The 23656-nt window shown below is 31.8% G+C and overlaps 7 protein-coding genes and 1 long non-coding RNA gene across 11 annotated transcripts; 3 read left to right on the plus strand and 5 right to left on the minus strand.

The window, feature by feature from the left end:
- The first annotated feature begins 669 nt into the window (after positions 1-669).
- ytr (U4/U6.U5 small nuclear ribonucleoprotein 27 kDa protein yantar) lies at positions 670-2672 on the plus strand. 2 transcript variants are annotated; one of them, XM_070642456.1, is made up of 4 exons: positions 670-806; positions 979-1175; positions 1369-1596; positions 1660-2670. In XM_070642456.1, the coding sequence occupies exons 2-4, from the start codon at positions 991-993 to the stop codon at positions 1712-1714; spliced, it is 468 nt and encodes a 155-aa protein (XP_070498557.1). In that variant the 5' UTR covers positions 670-806; positions 979-990; the 3' UTR covers positions 1715-2670. The 2 variants fall into 2 exon arrangements, with proteins under 2 accessions (XP_070498557.1, XP_070498558.1); XM_070642457.1 differs by having other exon boundaries at positions 728-806; positions 957-1175; positions 1660-2672.
- Positions 2673-3388: 716 nt separating this feature from the next.
- Positions 3389-4466, plus strand: RpL27A (ribosomal protein L27A). The gene is made up of 4 exons (XM_070642555.1): positions 3389-3450; positions 3673-3739; positions 3841-4088; positions 4279-4466. Exons 1-4 carry the CDS (start codon positions 3445-3447, stop codon positions 4405-4407), a joined length of 450 nt encoding a protein of 149 aa, XP_070498656.1. The 5' UTR covers positions 3389-3444; the 3' UTR covers positions 4408-4466.
- A 773-nt stretch (positions 4467-5239) lies between these two features.
- Positions 5240-7058, minus strand: LOC139092228 (chromosome partition protein Smc-like). The gene is made up of 3 exons (XM_070642552.1): positions 6778-7058; positions 5507-6714; positions 5240-5449 (listed from the first exon to the last, which is right to left on the minus strand). Exons 1-3 carry the CDS (start codon positions 6929-6931, stop codon positions 5291-5293), a joined length of 1521 nt encoding a protein of 506 aa, XP_070498653.1. The 5' UTR covers positions 6932-7058; the 3' UTR covers positions 5240-5290.
- On the minus strand, positions 7026-7942 carry LOC139092229 (uncharacterized protein C9orf85 homolog). Its single transcript, XM_070642553.1, has 2 exons — positions 7646-7942; positions 7026-7580 (listed from the first exon to the last, which is right to left on the minus strand). Exons 1-2 carry the CDS (start codon positions 7858-7860, stop codon positions 7130-7132), a joined length of 666 nt encoding a protein of 221 aa, XP_070498654.1. The 5' UTR covers positions 7861-7942; the 3' UTR covers positions 7026-7129.
- A 64-nt stretch (positions 7943-8006) lies between these two features.
- On the minus strand, positions 8007-14012 carry LOC139092236 (FHIP family protein AGAP011705). Of its 3 annotated transcripts, none has more exons than XM_070642562.1 (7): positions 13260-14012; positions 11820-12695; positions 11031-11228; positions 10059-10947; positions 9427-9969; positions 9213-9254; positions 8007-8338 (listed from the first exon to the last, which is right to left on the minus strand). In XM_070642562.1, exons 1-7 carry the CDS (start codon positions 13404-13406, stop codon positions 8133-8135), a joined length of 2901 nt encoding a protein of 966 aa, XP_070498663.1. In that variant the 5' UTR covers positions 13407-14012; the 3' UTR covers positions 8007-8132. The 3 variants fall into 3 exon arrangements, with proteins under 3 accessions (XP_070498663.1, XP_070498664.1, XP_070498665.1); XM_070642563.1 differs by having other exon boundaries at positions 11031-11204; positions 13260-14011; XM_070642564.1 differs by lacking the exon at positions 9213-9254 and having other exon boundaries at positions 13260-14009.
- Positions 14013-14408: 396 nt separating this feature from the next.
- Positions 14409-20744, plus strand: LOC139092150 (uncharacterized). The gene is made up of 4 exons (XM_070642460.1): positions 14409-15781; positions 17854-18117; positions 18246-18655; positions 18723-20744. The coding sequence occupies exons 1-4, from the start codon at positions 14560-14562 to the stop codon at positions 20670-20672; spliced, it is 3846 nt and encodes a 1281-aa protein (XP_070498561.1). The 5' UTR covers positions 14409-14559; the 3' UTR covers positions 20673-20744.
- LOC139092152 (uncharacterized) lies at positions 16701-17622 on the minus strand. Its single transcript, XR_011544574.1, has 4 exons — positions 17402-17622; positions 17100-17300; positions 16940-17034; positions 16701-16880 (listed from the first exon to the last, which is right to left on the minus strand). It is a non-coding gene; the product is annotated as an uncharacterized lncRNA (long non-coding RNA).
- Positions 20691-23431, minus strand: LOC139092151 (probable RNA-binding protein 19). Its single transcript, XM_070642461.1, has 2 exons — positions 22305-23431; positions 20691-22246 (listed from the first exon to the last, which is right to left on the minus strand). The coding sequence occupies exons 1-2, from the start codon at positions 23376-23378 to the stop codon at positions 20750-20752; spliced, it is 2571 nt and encodes an 856-aa protein (XP_070498562.1). The 5' UTR covers positions 23379-23431; the 3' UTR covers positions 20691-20749.
- Positions 23432-23656: the final 225 nt, after the last annotated feature.

Below are 23656 nucleotides of genomic sequence, written 5' to 3' on the forward strand. Positions count from 1 at the left end.
ATAAGAACCGGCAAAAAAAGAGAATCAAGAGAATAGAGTGAGTGAAGAAGAAAAATAAATAATAAATTCGATAAAGTCTAATAAAAAAATTATCAAGTGTAGGATAGATAAAATTGATGTATATATTATTTAACATATACTTCAGAAAGTCTTGTCAATTGAAATATTATAGATAGATTGTAATCACGTTATCAATAAGAAAAAAAAGTGATTTTTCCTCTCAGCTTTTCTCACGGTGACATCATTTTTCGATAAATCAAAGCATTAAACCGAGTACTTTTTTTAAAATGCATTTTTTCACACAAATTTTCATCTATTTACTTACAATTTTGATCTTATCCAATTATATCCGTCGTCATGCAACTTTTTTCGTTAGTTTTTCTCAAGAAATAAACTTAAAACACTGATAAAATTAATTTATGAATTTTACTTTTACGCCCAAGTTTTTATAAAAAACCCTTGTAGAAAATAATTTCCCTTGTAGCCTTGTTATTGTCAATCTTTAATGTTTTTCCAACAGCCTTTGACGTTATGCAATTGCTCTTACTACTTTAATACACTTAAAATATTTAGTTACAGTAAAAAAGGTTAAATTGCGCAATAATTTGTCTCACAAAATGTAAATAAACTTTTTAAAAGAATTTCAAATTTTAAAAAAACGGTTACGTGATATTTTCAAATTTGAGTGCGTTCAGTAAAAAAATTTAGTTTGTAAATTTGTAGAAAACAATCAGTTTTGGAACCGCAATTTCTCGATTATTTAGTGGAGTTTGGTGGACATATATATTGTTATTAGTGCCTAAAATGTGAGTGGTAGTGTATTGATCTTCATTCATTTATTAAGCTTATTCAATTTCTATCGATTTACATCTTATTTTCATGATTTTCCTAAACGTTTATACATTTTCGCGAATTTTCCCACATTTATTCTATAATAGTATAAAAATGTAATCCAGTTTATATATTGATAATTCACAGATTTCTATAACAATGGGGAGATCACGGTCGAGATCAGTCAGTCCTGTGAGACGTAAGCGAGCTAAAGAGAAATCAAAAAGGAAGAGGAGTGAAAGGAGATCAGAAAGTAAAGAGGATAATAGACATAGTCGACGTGAAAAAAGGAAACGTTCTGAAAGCAGAGAAGATATTAGACATAGTCGTCGTTCTCGCTCTAGGTGAATAATTAAATAAAAGCCCTCAAATCCAACAATCAACCAATAGCGTCCATAAAATTCACTAACATGGTTTTTTTCTAGTGTAGTGTATTAACGATTTTTCTTCTCCAAACTATTTTTTTGCGTGATCCAAGTATAACATAATGTCACTACTTGCTTTACTAATAAGATTTTATTTATAATTTTATAACAGATCAAGATCTCGCTCGTATGAAAGAAGGCACCGTTCACCATATCCATCATCATCTAAATCCAAAATTTCAACAATTAATGTGTCGGCTTCCGATTTAGAAGGTAAAACACCCGAAGAAATTGAGATGATGAAAGTCATGGGCTTCTGTGGGTTTGAAACTACAAAAGGAAAGAAGGTAGATGGTAATAATGCCGGAGAAGTTCATGTGATCTTAAAGCGTAAATATAGGTAAGCATATATGCGATTCTATTGAAGGATACAAGATACTAATGAGAGATTCTCTTTTCCCAGACAATATATGAATCGTAAAGGAGGCTTCAACCGGCCATTGGATTTTGTTGCTTAAATTTTAATTGGAACTCATCATTAGTTAATAAGACATATTAGATATTAAGAGACTCACTCATGTTAAAGTACACATAACATTTTCATCTATCCGAAAACATTTTCATACATTCTTATGATGGTATATTTGAAAACATCATGAATTTGGTACTGCAACATAATCAAAAAATCCCTCCATAGTTCACTTATAATTCACACAGTACAATAGCAAATAATCTTCAGGTTAAACGAGTTACAATCGCATTCCTTTCTATCTCATTAATTATTTTCTTCATATTTCTGAACAAAATTCTTTTGTGCTTTTCCAACAATCATGTTGTTAATTAAGGAAAATGCAAGGGTTAGAAAAAAAACTGTTCAGAAATATGGACAAGATGCCCGAGAGATATGAGGAAGTGATTTAACATAAAAATTACCACATATTTACAATAGTCTTTTTCTTCATATACACAACATACACATCCATATACAATGCAATAGTCAGGGAATTATCGAATATCTAATGGACATCTATGTCCTAAATATATCATTGTGTCATCTTCAATTCATTTTTTTATCCTACATTTCATGGACTCAATTAAATGACATTTTTTGGACATCAATTAAATTAAAATCATGAAAAGTAGGACAATGAGTATTTTGGACAGATATCCGTTGTGTTCGATAATATTACGATTTTATTTGTTGAACAATTTTTTACCATATACAAACAATAGCTCAAAAATTTGCCAATTTTTGAATATACCTCATAAATCCATACATAATATCTATAGAACATAAGCCATACTTTTTCTACGAATTTTCATTACTCTTACTTCTTTTACCTACAATTTTTTTAATTTTTTTATAATAAACCTTTATTTCTCAATTACTACCTTAATTATGTCATATTTTATGCTTTCGATAGAACCAAAATCAGTCACATTAGAATTTAAAGCAACAACAGCATACAAAAAAAGAATATTTTAATTGTAAAATTATTTAATTTATGGAAATAAAGAAACTTAATTATTTAACATTTGAACTCATTCTAGTTTGCATATTGATATTCTACATCTTGACAGATAAATAAATAACTTCCTTCACAATTTATACGAATATATCCGATAGCACCTTCATTTTGCAATGCTAAACAATTCTCCCTTCTCGATGCATCATATGTGTAGTCAATCTTCGTTGATGATGATATCCAATAATAATCAAATTTATTATTTAACTTATGTGCAAATCCGCCAACAATTACTGGATTTTGTCCAATTACGGCACTCAATTTGGTTCTTATTCTCATAAACTCTTCACGTGTCTCAAATGACACCAAATCCATGTCTTTGGAATAACTCTTGCAGGCACTTCTTGCATTTAGTGCTGATGTCTTGAGATATTGAGAGATGTAATAATTCTTTGTATACTCAACACCTTCTCCTGATATTCCATTAAATTTGCTGATATGATTCAGGCCAACATAAATTCCATTTTGTGGATATCCATAAACCGATGCAAATATGATCAATAACAATAAAATCTTCATAATTAGACTCTTTATTGAATGTTGGGTGTTTTCCAAAGTAAAGTTCTATTGCGACTAAGTTAAATTTAATTAATTATAATTTTCGATAAATTTTGATCATTTCTTAACGTATTTTAAAAATTTGAATCAACATTGCATGGAAAAAACATCGAACGTACTGAACGCACTCAATAAAATCGTTCTTTTCATCGAAATCTGCAAACATGGTTGTACGTATAATTTCTAAAAATTATTAAAAATCACAAGATTTAGTTAGTTAATTAAGCAATATTGTTCAAAATATTGTAGTTAGTGATAGACTTTACCATAATTTATTGAATGCTGCTCGAATTTATGCAGAATTATCGATAAATAATGGAAAATAAATAAAGTTGTCAGTGTTGAGAAATAAATGAGTAAAACTAACTAATTCAAGCTTTACATAATTTCAGTCACTCATAAAGAGAAAGAAGACCAGGAAACTTCGTGGACACGTTAGCCACGGTCATGGTAGAATTGGTAAGTTGAAATAATTAAATTTTTAAAAAAATTTCCCATACAAAAATCTTAGGTTATGTTGACGAATTGTATTTAATGCTTTTGTAACATCCAAATTACAGGCAAACATCGTAAGCATTCGGGTGGTCGCGGTAATGCTGGTGGTATGCATCACCACAGAATAAACTTCGACAAGTACCATCCTGGATACTTCGGTAAAGTCGGTATGAGAAACTTCCATCTTAATCGTAATCATGATTTCTGCCCAACATTAAACCTCGATAAACTATGGGCTCTTGTTGGACAAGAGAACTACGAAAAGGCAAAGAAGGAAGGCGACAAAGTTCCAGTTATTGATATCGTTCAATTCGTAAGTTTCAAATGCTTGAATATAAACAGTTTAAGGCATAATTAAAATGATGATATCACGATCGGGCGGTCTTAAGCAAAACGTACAAATTTGCATTACTAATGTAGATTGTTCTGTTCTGATTTAATCACTTAATTATGTTATTCATACACTAACTTATCAGATCACTAATGATATTGTACAATTTTAGGGATACTACAAGCTTTTGGGTCGTGGACATATTCCAAAACAACCAATTATTGTTAAAGCTAAATATTTCTCACAGAAAGCTGAAAACAAAATTAAGGCTGCCGGTGGAGCTTGCATCTTGAGAGCATAAACAAATTATGTACTAAGAACTTGTGCTAAGAAATAAACAACATTGTCCATGATAAAACACTCAAATTTGTTTGCTATACTAATTCTCTTTTCAATAGGTTCCAAACTTCTTTTTCATCATGCTGGATATCCAACTACATTTTAGGTAAGTTTCAAACTTCTAAATAATAAGTAATTTATACCATATTTAAAATGATGATATCACGATCGGGCGGTCTTAAGCAAAACGTACAAATTTGCACTCCTAATGTAGATTGTTCTGTGCTGATTAAATCACTTAAATATGTTATATGACACTATTATATTAGGTCACTAATGATATTGTACAATTACAGGTTTACCAACTCTTGGATCATGGACACATTCCAACTAGGGTTTCCAGAATTCCCGTTCCCGTGAAATTTCGGGAATCGGGAACGGGAACGGGAATGGCCTTCGGGAACGGGAATATTCCCGGGTAATTTTTGCTCCAAATTTTTGAAATTTTTTTTGAGAAAAATTGATAAAACTTGAATAAATATACAATGAATAATGTATATAAACACATTACTTTTAATTTATTAATTAAGAGACATTTTTTCAGAAAAAAATTCCAAAAATTGAAAATTTTAAGTCAAAAAAAGTTTGGTTAAAATGTTTTTTATATGAAACGGGAATTCGGGAATATTCCCGTCAGATTTCGGGAATCGGGAACGGGAATCCCCGTTCCCGTTCCCGGGAATTCCCGGGAAAATTCCCGTTTTTGGAAACCCTAATTCCAACAACTCAGAAAACCATCGTGTGGATTATACTCAAATTTGTAATAAGAACTTATGCAATGAAAATAAACAGCATTTATCCATGATATAGAAATTCTTTTTATTTAGTGCCAAAATTCATTTACATTATTCTAGGTATTCAACAACATATTCATTGACTTTAAGATCATTATTTTCATATTCTTTAACTGCATCCTCTTCCTTTATTTCGGTCTTAATCATTTTTGACTTCCATTTATGTACGATTTTCTCACCAACATCCAGCATTTTTGCTATATCCTTTGTCTGCAAATACAACAGTCATTAGACACACTTTACATACACAAATGCGTTATACCTTACCTTAACATTCATAGCTAGTAAACTTAATCCTATATTTTCTTTAGATTCTTCAGAAACATCAGCAATTGGCTCGTCGACGACTTCGTTTAGAATCATTTCTTTGGACGATATGAGCCGTTCCACTTCCTCCAAAATGTCTTGGTCATACTCAACAGTTGCGAGGTCTCGTGATTTTGACAACAGTCGAGTCACAGACCGTTCGCTAATACCTATCATTTTTGCTATATCCATTGTCCTAATTTCATTATCACGTAGGAGTCTTACAATGTACATGTCTCTATCACTAAGAGGAACTTTTGGCTTCCTTTCGCAACTAGTTTTTTGCGAAATCGTTGGCATGGCTATTTGAGGCAAAACGTTTAATGGATCAATTCCTTCTTCCTTGTCATCTTGTGATTTATTAACTCGTTTATAGTGCTCCTCACTATCATCAATTAATTCTTCGGCAGTTCCATTCAAGATTTTGGTCTTTAATTTTCGAACACAAGCTATTGACATTTCCAACAGCATCGACATTTCTTTATTGCTTAGTCCGTTTTCTATTAGCTCTGTTGCATATTGGACCTTTTCACGATCTAAATAAGCTCGTCGTTTACGTTTTGGTTTTGTGTCTTCTGTATCATTATCATCACTGTCAATTTTATTAACATCTTCATCTTTCGAGACACTTTCTGATTTAATTGGTTCCAACAGACTTTCGTCTAGTTCCATTTTTGTAATGCGATCTTTCCATCGTCGTACACTTCGCTCACTAATCTGAAGTATTTCTGAAATATCTTGGATCTTTAGCCGCTTCTGAAACAGTTCCTTAGCACGTTTGACTTTCTCATTTTGTGAAAGATATTTGAATGAATTTTCATCGTCTGGATCATTTGGACTGGTCTGTATCTTGCCTTCAGCTTTTAATTTTTTCTTTTCTTCTCGAATTCTCTTCTTAAATCTTGTTACAGACCGTTCACTAATCCTTAATATTTTCGATATCTGATTTGTACTGTAATTCTTGCTAATTAATTCCCTAGCCTTCTTAAATCGTTCCTCTGATGAAATTTCCCGTTTTCTCTTAATTGGTTTAATCTTTTTTCGTCGTTGAGCATTTAATCGTGCTGCTCGTCTTCTAGCTCTAATGGAATCCTCAAAGATTTGCATTTTATGCTTGAAATACCGAACTTTCTCAATTGGAATATTTAGAAATTCAGCATAATCTTCATCTAAATGAGAAATTATCATTGTGGATGTACTTAATATTTGCAATAAATAGTAGTTTGACTTACCTGGAGCATTTTCAAGCATTAACTGCTTGCATACCAGAAACCGGTCCTTATCAATGACTATAATTGTCTTTCGATCAAGAAATTCTAATTCTGTGTAATTATCAATTGCATAAATTAATGAATTTTCATGTTCTAGCTTAACTGATCGATCCATTTTTAATTGATTCCAACTTAAACCACTAAATGGTCTTGTATATTATCAATTAAATTGCAGGATTGCTGATGAATTAATATAAAACTTCGATAAATAATGTTTTGTTTATTATTTGTTTTATTTTCAAGAAAACTGAGCAACACTGAGCAAATCTCAGCAACTCAATAAAAAATTTAGGTAAATAAAATTAAATACAAGTTATGCTGTTTCATCATCTGACACCCATTCGTCGCAATCATCATCATCATCATCTTCATATTCATCGCCACTGCTGTTAATGTCGCCATAGAAATCTTCATCCTTTTCAGAAACATTTAGTTTCGCAAGTTTATCAAGCAGTTCCTCACGTGTTGGCTTCTTTCTGGGTTTTTCGTCCTCTTCTGTTGGTTCCTCATCATCATCATTGGTCTTCTTCTTCTTTTTGCCATTCATGAATCTTAGGAATGTTCTGCGTTTCCTTTCTGATAAACTTTTGATCAAATGTTTCATTTCAATTTCTAGTTTAAGCTTTTCAGCATCAGTTGGCTCTGGTGGAATTAATTCAACGCCATCTGCTTCTGTTTTGAGACATTTAGCACACTGTTTTGATTTCAGTGCACAATCCCGACACAATACATGATAAGCTTTCTTAACATTTCGTTGATTACATCTGAAGATATTTAGGATATAATTAGTAATTTTAAGTATAATTTATAAAACAATTAATATTATTACTTGTTGCAAGTACTGGGTTTTGTCAAGGCCTTGTATTTTCTGTATCTAATCTTCCACTGGATCACATCACTGCAATGTTTACAAACTTCATTGATGGACATTGCATTGAGTTTCTTAGTTCTATCACTATTATCGTGCAAATCATTCTTAAACACCGTCTTATTCTGATGTTTTTGAGCTCGAACTCTCTGCATATCACCTCTTTTCGAACTCATTTTGTATTTTATTTATTAAAATACCTTAAAAATAAATTCTTTTCTCTGAAAAAAATGTGGACACAGAAATAATCAGGTTGAAACACTTGGAATATTTTGAAAATTGACGATTCCAGTGTCAAAGCATTGAATTCAAAAAATAAAAGTTCGTTTCGAAAAATATACAAAATTTTATTATTCTTTGAGAAAAAGAAGGAATTAATGTTCTGGGAAAAATATCATTCAATGTAAATATAAATTCAGTTTATGTGATAAATACATAATAAAAATAATCAACGCATAAAGTTTTCATTTAATAACACAATTGACATTTCTTGCGAAATTGCTGATAATTCTTTTAAGAATTCATCCATTACAACAGCTGATATTGCTAAGTCTCGATGTCTTTCGTTAACATTTAATATTAAAGCACTAGAATCATTCATCGTGGGCTGCAATTCCAAAGAATTTGGTTGATCTCGAAGATTCGTCGCAATACCTGTTTGCCAATTTTGGATAAAAAAGCATAGATTAATATAACATCTCATGATAAATGGACAGAAAATAGAAAGCTAAACACAAAAAGAAGTTAATTTGAAATCAAACTGAATTGAACATATACGATATAAAAACAATAAGTTAGTAATTGGTTAGTAAGATTACGTCAATAATCATATCAATTGAACATAATGCTGTTAATATCCTACATTTAACGCATTTCTCACGTTTTGGGTGGCAAACTAAGAGCTTGACATTAAAAATGGATTAAGATGAAATTTAAATCTTGAGATTTAAAAATAAATCCGAGGATTAAAGTTAATTTCATGAATTAAGATGTAATCATGTAAAATTAGCCTACATTAGACGTGAAAAATGCGCCAAATTCGCTCAGATCCATTAAAATCGGCGATGCTTGTTATTAATCAAAAATCATTATTTGAAAGTCATCAAATCGAAATAATAGAAAACAGAAAGTTTATAAGTAAATTAAAAATTATTAGTTATTTTTTTCGCATGCAGAAAGCAACTACATCAAAAATGACTCACAGCTAATGAAACTTGTTAGATTTATCAGTAACGAAAAAAAATATATATATAAAAAAGACTGAATTGGGTTGAAGACATTATGATACTATTATTTGCTGTTTCCAATCATGCAACTCACATCACATCATGCTTTCATAACAACAAATTTTTTATATTATTACTACTATACTTCTTCTTTCTTTCTTTTTTCATTCATTTCATAAAAAAAATATTTTTTTTTTTTTCTTATGTTCTGCAACCTCTAATTGAATTAGCAGACATCAAATAACGCGAAAAAGAAAGAAAAAAAATTTCTCTCACGAAGTCTTTAATTGCATGATAATTACCGGCTAAAAAACCATAGATTTGTGCAAAACCCGATGTATGAGCTGTGTAATATGTATATAGAGTATTGAAATGAATTAAAAAATTTTTTTTATTTGTAAACACAAAGTTCCTTTATCACTTTTTAAAGATTAGTGTTGGGTGCAGTTATAATTCCCAAATAGAGAGTAAAGGAAAGGTTAAGTATATAGACATAAGGCAAACAGATTCACTTACCCTGATTAGTTGCACTATTAATGCTACTATTATTATTTTGTGATGATGATGATGGAGTCGCTGGTGTTCGTCGGAAAATATTCATGATCGAATTGCCAGATGATTTACGTTTCTCATCTTGTCGTTTAAAAGGATCATATGCTTGTAAATGTGATGCTTGAATGTGGCCGGATTGTGATGTTGATTGTTGTGATGTGCTTGTTCCTTTGCCTGATGTCTTTAATGATTCTAGTGCAATCTTACGGGCATTAATTAATTTAAATTCACGATCAATTAAAAATGTTCGACCGATATCAATCAACTCTAATGAGTCTTCAGTAAATGGTAGTTCGGCATCGATTTGTTGCTTTAAAATCTTTAACACTTGATAAAATGATGGAATATCACTCGTTGTTGGTATATCCGGACGGAGCAAAATTGAATGTACAAGAGGTAATGGATATAAAGCAATGTGTGAAATTAAGCCTGTCAAATGAAGATTAACGTACAACAAATTGCTCGTAAATGTCTGCAGTTTACTCCAGATGGATGTCAAAAAGGGACCTAATTAGTTGTCACGACATGACACATAACATGTTCATAATTAGTAACACATCAAATATAATAATTGTATTTAAATTAAGCTTAATTACCTAAGCTAACCGTTCCTTGTGAGAATGCATCCTCACTCAATTCCAATTCAATTATTTGGTCGTCTTTAAATCGTGAGATCCTCCAAGGTTCGATGTTTTTTACTACTGTTACATTGCTGTTTATTGTTGTGCTAATTTGATTGCTGTCGGAGATGTGGCTCTGATTTTTCTGCGAGATGTCGGTACATTGATCATCGTCATCGTCTGGACGATATTTCATACTTTCATAACCGCTACTTTCTCCGATAGATTGAAGACTATCCATATCTAACTGTTTGCTTGAGCTTGAAACGTTATTGCTATTTGTCGCTTCTTCACCTGTCATCATTGTCGTCGTCGTCGTCGTATTTGGCTCTATACTAAATTCGGTTAAAAAGTTTTGAATCATTTGTACTAATTGTTCATTTGGCATTTTAGCATTTAGACGTTTCTCTTTTTGGGGACTCTTATAGAAGTAATTTTCAGTCCATTGATCGCATGATTGCTTTGTCCGTTTAATTTTCTGATGCGCATCATAAAGATATGCATGATAATTGGAATAAAGTGATTCTCCCGTATTATGAAGTCCAAAATGATTCCAATTAGCACCTATCGTTCTACTTATCGAATTACTAGTTGATTGAATATTAGTTGGAAGTGATGCGGGTTGTTGATAATCTAACGACTTATGCTCGGCTATTATCATATTTGAATTCTTCATTGCTTCGGGTGCCAATTCTAGGAAATAGTCAACAGTTTTTGCATACGAATGAATCTTATTGATTTTATGCTTTTGTGCTATTGGGATATGTGGAGCTCCAATTAAATACTTGAGAATTAATTCCATTATAAGCTGTTCATTATACAATCCCAATATTGTATCGAACAATGCAAGAGTAACCATACATAACTAGTTGGAAAATAAATAAAGGAAGAGAAAAATTAGACATTATGTAAAAAACAATCAATTTGAATAAATTATTCATCTCTTACCCGTGAATCATGCGAATTAATTCTATCGATTAATATGTCCAATATCCTCTCGCCATCGAATTTCTCATCATCAAGCAGAAACTTTATCATGATTTTCAAAAGCCCTGGTTCAGTCACAGATCTAAGTATCAAGTCTAGATAAACCATTGCAGCAATTTGTGACTCGATGTTTGTCTGCAAATGACTTCCTTTAAGTTTCTATTTTTCACAATTTTTTTGTCATGTTTTTGTAATTTTTTTTCAAATTATTTTTTGTGTTTTTAGAGGAAGAATTATTATTCGGAAGTAAATAATTCCGAATGATGAGAAAATTAAAAAATAAAATTGGATTAGTAAAATTATTCATTTTAACTTTTGTATGATTTAAAAGCAATTATAAGCATGTATGTAGAAGTAGAGGAGAAGATGTGTATTAAACAAAGGAGATAAGCTTACGTTTTTTTTTATAGATTATCTCAAAAAAACCAATAAATGATTGCTTTTAATAGGTTTTTTTTAGGGAAAGCGTTCAGCATTTTATGGATGTTTGAACAATTATTACTAATTATTAGTCACCAATCACCAATTCCTTTGATTGTTCAAAGAAAGAAACATCAATCTATTAGATAAAATAATTACATGTTAACAAAAAAGAGATTTTATGCCATCACCAATCATCATATGTACATGAATAAGTTTCACAAATCCAATTTTATGAAAGAAACAAATTTAACAATGAATTATACTTAAAGTAGTAGGAAGGAAACACAAAAAGAAGAAGATATAAAGTTATGGAAATGTAAAACTTACTTGTAATATTGCAGGTCCGAGAACAGGAACAAGAAAACCTTGATAAAGGAAATCAAGTAACTGATCACGAATTAAAGGATGTGCAACTTGAACAACAGCATTACAAAATTCCAAAGAATTCATAAATAGTGTAAGTTCAGGCATTTCATTAACATCATCAGCCGTTATGCGAAACCAATCAATAGATTGAATTTCTATAGAATTCGGCAATGATGAATAGAGACCGCATAAGCCAGTTACTAAGACGGGCGACATTGATGAATGATTTGCAATATATGTTCCGATATTTGAATTCTTTTGCGATAATGACATGCAAAGTAATAGAGCGTCTCTCGCTTGATGTCCGATCGATCCGTCACAGTGAACAAAAGGAATGAGAAGCGAAAAAATGATGAAATTTGTTTGATTTGCGCCACTTATTTGTTGACCATGTTGTTGCGTTGAGCAAAAGAATAAGTCCAACAAGTGTACATTTTGCATCAAAACAACACAAAGTTGATTAAGAAGTATAACAAGTCTCTTGCTCACATCGTCTGGGAATATTTCATTTTGACATGATGCCAAAAGCTTCAAAAGTGGCCTTAAGAATGGCTCATGAACAAGCAATTGATGTCGCGAATGTGAAACGAGCAATTCGTAAAGCTTTAATTGTTTTAAACGAACACCGTTTGAATATCTTCCGGTACTTAAACTCCATTCAAAAAGTCTATCCAAAAGGTTCTCACTTAACATAAATTCTAAACATGGTGCTGGAGGTTGCTGTGCATTCGGTAATGTAATTTTATTACAATTATGTAGTTCAACAAGTAACAATGTCACCATTTGATCAAGATGATTCACAACGGCTAAAACATCATCGTGCTGTGTTTGACGATTCTACAATGAATACGAATAAAAAAGTAATAATTAGATAATTTTTTTTTTATCGTAGGCGAAACACTGCGAAACATTAATAATTGAAGTCACAACGGAATCGGAAAAAAAGAGCACACGATGAAAGTGTAAAAAAAGACAATTTAAAGGCTAACGAAAATTACCTAGTCAAGATTGATAAGCCAAGTTGACTTTTAACAATAGTATCACATTGCATTGAACGCAATAACAAAAAAAAAAACGAATTAAAGAATTTACACAAATCAATTATGATTCACTCAGCCGTACAATAAAAATTTTCACTTGCTTAGGAGAAAGAAACTCTGTTTTTTTAGGGGCTTGGTGAATAACAGATAGAAATTGGATATAAAATGATTGGAGAAATGTGATGGTTTAAAGAAACCAAACGAACAACACAAAAAAAAAATGTTATAATGGAATAAATTGAACTAATTTTCTAAGAGAGCAGCAGTAAATGCCATACATTGTTTTGTGTCTAACTGTAAAGTATGCTTTTTTTCTTTTCATCGATTTGATCACTAATGATATTATCAGCTTGTCTCTTACCTCTGAACGACTTATGATCTCATTCACCTGTTGCCAATGTTTACAGAATGAGTCAAATACTGCTTTACTGTCAGTTCCAGTTTGTGTGATGTCTTGTGTTCGTCGAGTAAAACTTTGACGTAGTGGTGAACTTCTAAGCCAGCTCATGTTTATTGCTGTTGTTTTTGTTGTTGTTGTTATATTTTAAATAGCACCGTGTGTATGTTTTTGGTCATTCACGAATCTCGAATTTACATTTATCATAAAATTTCTACTGTTTACTTTTTGGCTACTTATTTATTTCTTTAAACGAATTATTATGATGTGAATAAATTATGCCAACTTGACTTTTTTATTATCTTCTTCTTATAAGCTTACAATAAGATTTTTCATCATTATATATTCTATTTCTCACTGATGATTGTTGTACACTTGTTTTTTCATTGTTTGTGTGACGATTTTTCTTTAAATATTATATAAAATATTCTTTTTTTCTCTTATATTCTTATAACTAATACATTATCTTTCATGCAGTTATAATGTTTTTAATGCTCTGCGATAATCACAATAATTTTCACTATTATATATTTATTTTAAGACTACTTTTTCCACTAAAAATCTAATTTTTTCATGTTAAAAATAGTTCACAACAAAGTCCACAAAAATTAAATTGATTTTTTATCCCGTTTATATTGCACCAAATTGATACACTCGATAAATACTTGATTGCGATTAACTTAAATGATAGGAATAACAAAATAATATACTGAAATATGTCTTATTAGACTCAAAATAAATTAAAATATGACGAGCGAGCAAAGAAAAAAAAAATTTTAAATTCCAATAAGGGGGCGATGCAATTTTGTTGAACACTTTTCCCTCGACAAATTTCAAATTTTTTTGTAACGGAAAAATTACAAGTTTTTATATTTCTTTTTGTGTTGACTTCTTTGAATTGTTATCTGCTGTGATAATTAACGATAAATCTTGGCTTTTAACTTCTTTAACTACTGATATTAAGTGAAATTAATGAATTTATCCAAAAAGTGAGAAGAAATCAAGTGTGCTTCGGATTGCTGCGCATTTTTCGAATAATTGACATACAGACAGAAATCAGACAACAGCTTTTCTTGTTGAAACCTAAAATTTATGCTAAATTTTTAACGTAAAATAACAAAACAAGAAATTCCTCTACATAATTAATTTCCTAGGAATCTACTGTGGATATAATATTATAAAGTATTTAATTGCATTTATGAGATGTTGTAATAGACAGTGATAAAAAAATGACGCGAATTAAGAGTGTAATTTATAATGATTTATGAGAAAAATGTCTGCTTTTGTTTGTGAAAAAAGTGAAAATTATTATTCGTTGCCGCCTTCAGTTTCTGGAAAATTGCATGGATTTTGTGAATTATTTATTGATGAAATCAAGTGGACAACTACAAAAACTTATAATACAGTGAAAATATCGATAAAATTTTGGGGAGAAAGTAAATCCAGGACGTTTGAAAAAGTTGAAATTACAAAATCAGAAGACAATAAAAGATTCAAGTATACAGCTATAACAAAGAACAGTAGTCCAATTTTAGCAGCAACATACAAAGTCTGTACAAATCATCAGCTGTTCAAATCGTATTTAAAAAATTGTGAACCAATACAAATTGAAATTTTCTCTGCAAAAACAGCAGATTTAATAGGAAAATCGTCAGTGAAAATTCCCGAGGAATTGTATAATCTAGAAAATAAATCATCCAGTCAAGTATCAGTAGATATTTTTAGCTGTCGAAAGTTTAAACTTGGAGAGATTAGGCTTTCATTTGAAGTCAAATTGAACGATAGTTGTAGTACAATGATGGCAGTAACACAGCCTATAGTATCCTTTAAAACAAACCCCGAGCAAGACGTCTGCAAAAAAATCCAGAAGTCACAAAAATCGATAAAAACAATTAAATCAAAAGAAACTGTTGGGGAGAATAAAGAAAATTTGCATGGTATTGCATGTATTGGCAATAAAAAGGCAATTTGCATAAGAGAATGTAAGCCCAAAAAGCCATTCCTACAAAAGAAAAAACAAACATCAATTAATCATAAACGCGTCGAGTCAAATAAATCAACAACGACTTCATCAATCAGTGAAAAGGAAATCTGCATGTCAAATAAGAACAATTTGTCAGAAGGAATAGGAAAATTAACGTTAATTAATTACTTAACTGGGCAACAAATGACAAGTTCTGAAGAAAATCGAATTTTGAGTGATCTTCTTCAATTGTCGCCGACACCAAGTCTTATTGATGGAATTAGAGCTAATAGCACTAAAGTGTCATCAAAGACTGTTTCAGAACGTGATGAATCAAAATGTCTAAAAGTTTTAATAAATGTATTGGAACTAAACGAAATCGGATATGAGGATGTAAAACACTATTTTAACAATTTTACAAATGCCAAATTTATTTATAAATGTGCATTAACATCGAAGCTGTTTGGAAAATCAAAGGAAAATCTCAATTTTCTATCACCTGTTACGGATATTCCGTCTCACAGTAAGTCATATATTCATGCTTTAACTAGTGCGAAGCAAAGCTGTGTATTAAGGCTCAACAATTAATTAGTGTCAGTAATTTTCACCTCCCAAAAATGTCTGTCCAATTTTCCAATTTAAGGATCATTTTTTGGCATATAAACTTTTTCTTCTCATATCCATTACAATTAACTTTCGTGTATGAGAATTTCCCATCTAAATTATACAAGCCTAAACATTGATTATTGTCGGTATTATTCGGTTCGGTAAGCTCCAATTTATAATTGACTTCCTTTCCTGTTGTCGTTAAAAACCACTTTTCATTGCCATCAATTAATTCAGACGTGGCACCAATGAAAGTTATTTCCTCAAAACTATTTGAGTTATTTTCACAAGCTTTCATGAAATACTTTGCTTCATGATCACTTTCAAGGCTCACTAAGTTCATTCCATATGATGAGCAAAAGCTCTTTGAGTTCATCCAATTTGCTCGGAAGTTGATTGCTATGTAGTACAATTTTTCATTAGGATTTCCTTTTTCATCTGTAATGTCTAGAATGTAGCACATGATGAAATTAATGAAGAACTTTTGTGCTGATGTCAGGACATACTTACAATAATTTCCTAATTTTTGAAATCCAATAAATCTTGAATTACACGTGAATGACTGTAAAATAATGTAAAAAGTAACAATTAAGCTTCTTGGTTCCATCTCGTCACTTTGTTAGATATTCGCAAACTAACAAATATTTTGTATATCACGAAGCTTTTATGTTGCAATTATTTTTGAAAAACAAAAGCATATTGTGAATCAGAACTGGGGAAATTTCCTTTTTTGAGTATACAATTTTTTATGAATCGAAATTCCCATTATTGATGACAATTTCCTGGAACGAATGAATTTCCTGGAACGAATGAACATACATCACGAGACATTGAAATTAGCAATAAGAAGAATTACAAATGCATTTATTTTCAATTTTTAATCAGTAGCCTGGACAAATCTTTTGACATATGAATTTTTCTTCGAATCTCCCATGACAGTCAATATCTTGGAATTCGAATGTCTTCTCTTCTTTTGATATACCGAGGCAATTTTGTCTCCCAAGATAATTGTTTGGCTAAAATAGAAACTTTTTTCTTATGTACGCGCACGTCTAACAAAATTGATTAAAATTACCTGACCAACGGCAAATTGCATTGAGTAAGTCACTCGACGGTTTGTTGTTATCCAATACCATTCTCTTCGCTTCCCGTTAAATTTGGAAATTCCACCTAATTATGGTAGTTGTGACTGTAATTATTCATCCATAATAATCATCTTAATTATACTATATTACCTATATGTGTCCATTTATCAAAATAACTTGACTTTTCCATAGCAAATTTGACAAAATTTGAAAATTCATAGCTTGTATCAAATGTCACCAGATCCATGTCGAATGTCTTACAAAAACTCCTCGAGTCCATCCAATTTGCCTCAAAATCCATAGCTAAATGAAATACTTTTATGTAGCGATTGCCTTGCACATCTGTCGAATCTTAAAAATTGCATAATAACATTAATTGAAAGCGGAAATGGCCTTGAACTTTAATATCGTTTGTTGTGTCTGCGAACACAATACGATCGTGTCTTACTTACGATGCACCCCCAATTTTTTAAATCCTACAATCTCCTCTTCGCACTGTCGACAATGAATTGCCCGAATGCACAAAATTATGAATGCTATTGTGAATTTAATTAAAATTTTTGGAGTCATTATGCGATGCTTCGCTGACAAGATGAAGAATCATACTGAGAGGAATCATAAGCCGTTCTCTTTAATATCGTTTTGCGATAAAATTCCTTATCAGCAGCAAAACTGCCCGTTGCGTCATCTTCATGCATAGCTTAATTGATGTTTTTTACTCGCGATACAGGGAATTCATTCAGCTGCAAAAAAAAACGCGAGTTTGTTCTTATTAGATAAAATTGTGTATATACATAGCATTTGTGTGGCATTGAAAAAAGGCGCAAAATTGTTGTTTGTTTTCATTTTTTATGCTTAACATGTAGCACTAACTGATAATACATTTTTATTTACTTTTCTATAGGAATAGTCTTCGCAAAAGATCTTAGGAAGAATATTAAGCTGTCGGATGATTTGAATCAGACATACCTAAATTTTGGATTTTGTATGAAAGCAATTGACATCAGTTACTCATCATTTCGGGTCATTGGATTTTCTCGAGTGAAAATAGAAGAAATTTTGAGAAATAATTGCAGCTTTTTCAAGAAGTGTCCTGTATTCAATGAACATGATATACGAGTTGGATCAGTTACTCTGAAAATTGAAATTGCTGATGAATTTTTCGAAGGTAAGATACTGAAACTCTACAACAGTTTCATCGATAATTTGTATGGTTTAAATCGATATCTTCTAAAACCGAACAATTTTTCAAATTCAAATTTTAAATGTTCGTTATTTTCATCAATTCTTTAACAGATCTTAACATTGTGAATCATCGTGTTTGTACTGAATATCGTCGACCAACATCACTATTGTCTCATCAAAGACTGAAAATAACTTCTCATCCAAGTACATCGAACGATGATTGTGAGAATATGGGAGAAAGAAACTTCGACAAAAGTATGCAAACTGACGAGAATGAAATGAGATCTAAAGGTTCGAGAAAAGAGAATAGCAATGACGATCATCGTGATACAGAGATGGTTGATGTCGAAGTTAAAGAGGGAAGTCGAAAGGCGAAGGTTTATCAAGGAATCTTGTTTATTGAGGGATTAAAAAGTTCAAAAGATCAGCAATTGGAATATTTCATTACTTACGATGGTTTTTGGAATGAGTGCCAAGAGATGACCGAAGTTTCTGTCAGCAATATATTTAACTACTTAAAGGTGATTATTTTTTAGACATAACAATTCTATTTGGCTCAATTTAAATGTTCTGTTTTCTTCTACACAGCAATTTGCCGTAATTTTCGACAGTGAATTTTTGAAAAAGGTTCAAAACAACTTTATGGAACTGAAATTGTGGGAGAAGACGAATGAAAAGTCAGAAAAACTTATAGCAACGACGCGAGTTTCTTTGCATCAATTTTACATTGCATTTAAAGATATTGAGATGATTGAACATTTAAGTACAAATAAGCTACCTGTTATATCCACAGACACTTGGTGCAATTTTGTAACTCCACTTTCTAGTGAGCTGTTTTGTCAGGCAAAGATTCTTTTGGCAATTGGAAGTGAAAATCAAATTGATTTTTTGAAATTGTCAAGGAACTTACACAACTTACAGCCACCACAAAAACAAGAATTAAAAGAACCTGAAAAATCACGAAATAACGGCTCAAGTCCTTATGATCCCAATGCTCAAATTAAAAGTAAATTGACTGCCTTTATTGAAAGTCTTTCCCAGAAATTGCCGGAGCCAAGCACAGCTGTTTGCCAACAAAAGTTCTCTGCGCCTTCCGTTTCATCAAATTCATCTGTCGTGTCACAAAACTCACAGCCACAATTGAGGAAGACATCCGACTTACTTGATACTTTACAAAAAGCTCTTTCACAGCCTCCGCCAGCAGATTTATCACTATTTCAACCTCAAGCTTCACATTCTGACGTTTCAATAAGTTCAACAACATCAAACAATGATTCCATAAAAATGAATGTGACAATTGAGCATGCAGCAAATCTTCCAAAAGTTATTGTCAAAAAATGCCGAAATAATAAGCGAAAAAATAAAGGAACTCCGCCACAAAAGGCTGAATTTGATCCACACACGTATGCAACATTTGAAGCCACAACAGATCATTTGAATGAAAAATCACTTCCACAAAATACAATAAAGTCGCATGAAGGAATTGTTTATTGTACAAAAGTCGTAAGAAGTACAAATCCGGAGTGGAACCAATCATTTGATGTTTATGTACCTTTTGATGTCTTGAAGAATCCACAAAAGAAATTTGTGATTAAAGTTTGGAGGAAGCCATCACATGATCCACAAAAAATTGAACCATCTCCTTTTGAGGATTCCGTGATTGGATTTTCAGCAATAGACTTGAGTGCTTTATTGACTGGATTGCCAATTCTGTCGGGATACTATAATGTTATTGACTTTAATGGTCGGTCAAATGGTCAAATAAAAGTTAGTCTAAAGCCACTAGAAGATGTCAATAAATTTAGAAACCCATCATCTCCTTTAGTTCCAATGATGCAGCCATTAAGTATTGATATCAGCAGCAATGAATCATCAAATGACGGATCTAACATATTATCACGAACATTAAAGAGAAAATTCACAGAACTTGATGAAATAACGCAGAGATTAAGAGCACGACTTTTTGATGTAACTGGAGATGAAAATTTCGACCCAGACGAAGAATTTGAGAAAGACTTAAATACAGCAGTCGATGATATGGACGATAATGAAGAAAATCCAGAAGATTTTGCGTGGTTAAAGAAAGAAGAGGACCTTGGACATAATTTATTGCAGGAAACGGGAGTTCAGCAAGAAGATTTCAATAAAATCATTGAATCTCGACCATCAACATCAAAAGAACAGTCAAGTGCGCCTACACGTCAAGTCACAGGATGTTCATCTGAAACTTCTCAATTTGCTATTGATGATTTATTAAAGAAGTATGACTTGGATACCTTAATTAATCCAAACATCTTTAAGAATATCCTTGATCCAACACTTGCAAATTCAGACTCGACGCCAACGCTTAATCCCCATCCGGTTAATAAAGGTTCCAATGAAAAAGATGGCAATGAATCTGATGTGACGACAATATCTAGTATTTCAAATGATCAAGACCTAAAAATGATACAAAAAGCCTTACAGCGTGCATCATTACAAGAAAATAGCGAACAAAGCTCAACAAGACGGGAGCCTGAAGGAGAATTAAATAAATAAATTAAGTTAGTTGTGTCATTTCTTGTGAAATAAAAAGTATTTTAATAAATCCTTAATTTTAATACATTAGAATTTGCTTAGTCATTAATTTCCATTTCATCATCATTATTAGTATCTAGCTTTATGAAATCCTCTTCCTTCAAAATTGCCTTCTTGCTACGTTTTGCTTCAGTTCCTCCACTAACATCCTTTGCAGTTCTCTTTCTTATCTCTGATACATCCTCTTCAGTTGCTGCCCATTCAAGAACTAAACGACGACCGTACAAATGAGTGCTGTGAACTAAAGCCTCATATGCACTTTTAGCATCACTTTTGGTCACAAAGTCAATGAAACCGAAACCACGATGTTGATCCACGCCTGCTTTTTTAGGCAATCTGACAGCTTTAAGTTCTCCAAACACTTGGAATAATTGTCGAATTTCATTGGCATTAGCTTGAAATGGAATATTTCGGACCATAATTTTCGTTGATCCTTGTTGCTTCTTATTGTCTGTCTTCTTTCTAGGCACATGTGCTGGGGTATTAAGTGTTCGGTCACTACGTTTCAATTCTATTTTAATTCCATCAATTTCTTTATGCTGCATTGTTTTTAAGGCTTTATCAGCTGAAGAAGTTTGCTTAAATTGGACAAAACCGTATCCCAAAGGAATCAACTTCTTTTCATCGTCTGTACTCTTCTTCTTAGCAATTTGAACTGAATGAATTGCGCCAACAGTTTTGAAAATTTCACGGATTGTTTCCTCAACTGTATCTTTATTAAGGTTTTTGATGAAAAGTGTTGTGTTTGGTTCTGGAACTGAATCGTCGTCTTCCTCTTTCTCCTCTTCCTTATTATTTTCTTCGGTCTGTGTTGTCTCTTTCGTATCTTCAGTTTTTTCAGCTTCGTCGTCTTTCTCTTCAACTTCTTCATCTTTATCCCTAAACACATTTTCGGGTGCCCATTCCAAATATAGTGGAGCATGCTTAAATTTTGAATATGCCAATTTTTTAAATGACTTTCTTGCTTCTGATGGATCAGCAAATTTAATTAAGCATGTAACACTGTTTGGAGGCATAACGACCTTTTCTAAAACTCCAAACGGCTCAAATTTCGACTTAATTTCCTCAAGTTCTGTATTTGCTGGCAAGTTCTTGACAAGAATTATTGTCTTTGAGCGTTTTACTTTTTCGTCATCAAATGATTCTAATCGAACACCATGCTTCTCAAGGAAAGTCTTCATATCCAAAACTGCTTGAGTTTCTCCTAAAGCTAATCTAACAGCAGCACCGGAACCGCCAGTTGAAGATTCTAAAACTTCCTCTTTTGATTTTCCATAAACTTTTGATATAATTTCAGCTACTGCATTTGTTCCCATGAAAAGAGTATTCCAATTATGTGCTGATGTTGCTGTCTTTTTCAATTCTTTTCGTTTCTTATCCTTGAAATTTTTAGGATCACTCTCGTCTGCTTCCGCTTTATCGTTTGATTTTCCAGGCAACAAGTGGAACATTCTTCCATGAAACATCGTTCCATTTAATTCATTGTAAGCTTGTACAGCATTTTCTGGCATCAAAAATGTCACTGTCCCGAAACCCTGTGAAGTATTACTTAAATTAGTCACTAAGAATAAATTAATGGAATTGAGAATTTACCTTAATTTTTCGAGTTACTTGATCTATTGGAACATTTACTTCTACAACATTGCCATACTTTTCAAAAACTGTTTGGACATCATCTTCTGTGACTGTATATGGCAAATTTCTGAAGAAAAGCTTGCCTGACTCACAAATGTCCTCTTCTCCTTTCAGTTTCTCTTCCTGTTCTTCCCATCGAGAGTTAATTTTGGATGTTTTCACTTCCGATTCCTCTTTTTGATGTGTAAATTCATAGACATGAATCTGCTTTCCTTTAAGGAAACTTTTATCCTTACTTAAAGCTCTTTTCATATCTCTTTCTAATTTAAATCCAACATATCCAAAATTGGAATTTTTAGGTATTCTTACAGAATGAGCTTTTGATGGTCTGAAGAATTTCTTGAGTTCCTCACGTTTGAGTTTCTTGGGAATATTCCGTACTTTAATTGTAAAAAGTTTAATTAAAGTTTTGGTCTTTTTCTCAAATGAAATTGGCTCGGCCGTTTTATCTGAAGTACCCATTAATTTTTTCATATATTCAGCATCGCTGATTTCTTGATTGGCGAGTTTAGTATCATCTTCTGATTTCTCCTCCTGCTCGTCATGCACCTCATCTTTAGTTCCTGTATTAACATCATTTTCCCATATTAACTTATCTTTTGCATGTGATCTCATAAACTCTTGAAACTCTGGATCTTCTTTATACTCATTGACGATTGCATCGATCTTTTTAATTTTGGCCTTCTCGTCATCTGCACCTTCATCTTCTGATTGTTTAGACTTTTCATTTTTCTTAATGAAAGCTTTGCTGTCTTTTGCATATTTACTCCATGATTTTGGCTTTGATTCATCGCCTAATGTAGCACATACCTCAACCTTTATTTTACTGGTACCGAAGAATGTGTCATTAAAGTAATTGACCGCTTCCTGAGCACTTCCTTCATTCTCATATCCAATGAAACCAAATTGTCTGAATTTTCCATCTTTATACTTTAACTGAACATCAGTAACAGTTCCCTTCTGCTCAAATAGCTTCCTTAGCTTCTGTTCATTGACTACTTTTGGTAGATTCTTCACAATTAATCGCGACATCCTTAAAAACTTAATAATTCAATATTCAGATTATTTTTCACAAGCATGCTTGTTTACTGTTGTGAATTTTTTTTCTGGAATTTCAAATATATTTTTGCCGTTAATTTTTGATCAAATTTTTTCACTGCACTAAGTAATAAACTCAGTAACATTACGCATAATTATGCAAAACTAATCTGAATTCAACTGTATTCTGACAACTGTTAATGCATTTCTTTAATATAAACTTTAAAAAAATTTATTTTTAACGGATATTCAAAAATTTAAATTATTGGCAC

Source organism: Chironomus tepperi, unplaced genomic scaffold, assembly GCF_022539635.2.
Source record: "Chironomus tepperi strain 1889 unplaced genomic scaffold, CSIRO-AGI_Ctep_v1 contig_298, whole genome shotgun sequence".
NCBI classification, from domain to species: Eukaryota; Metazoa; Arthropoda; class Insecta; order Diptera; family Chironomidae; genus Chironomus; species Chironomus tepperi.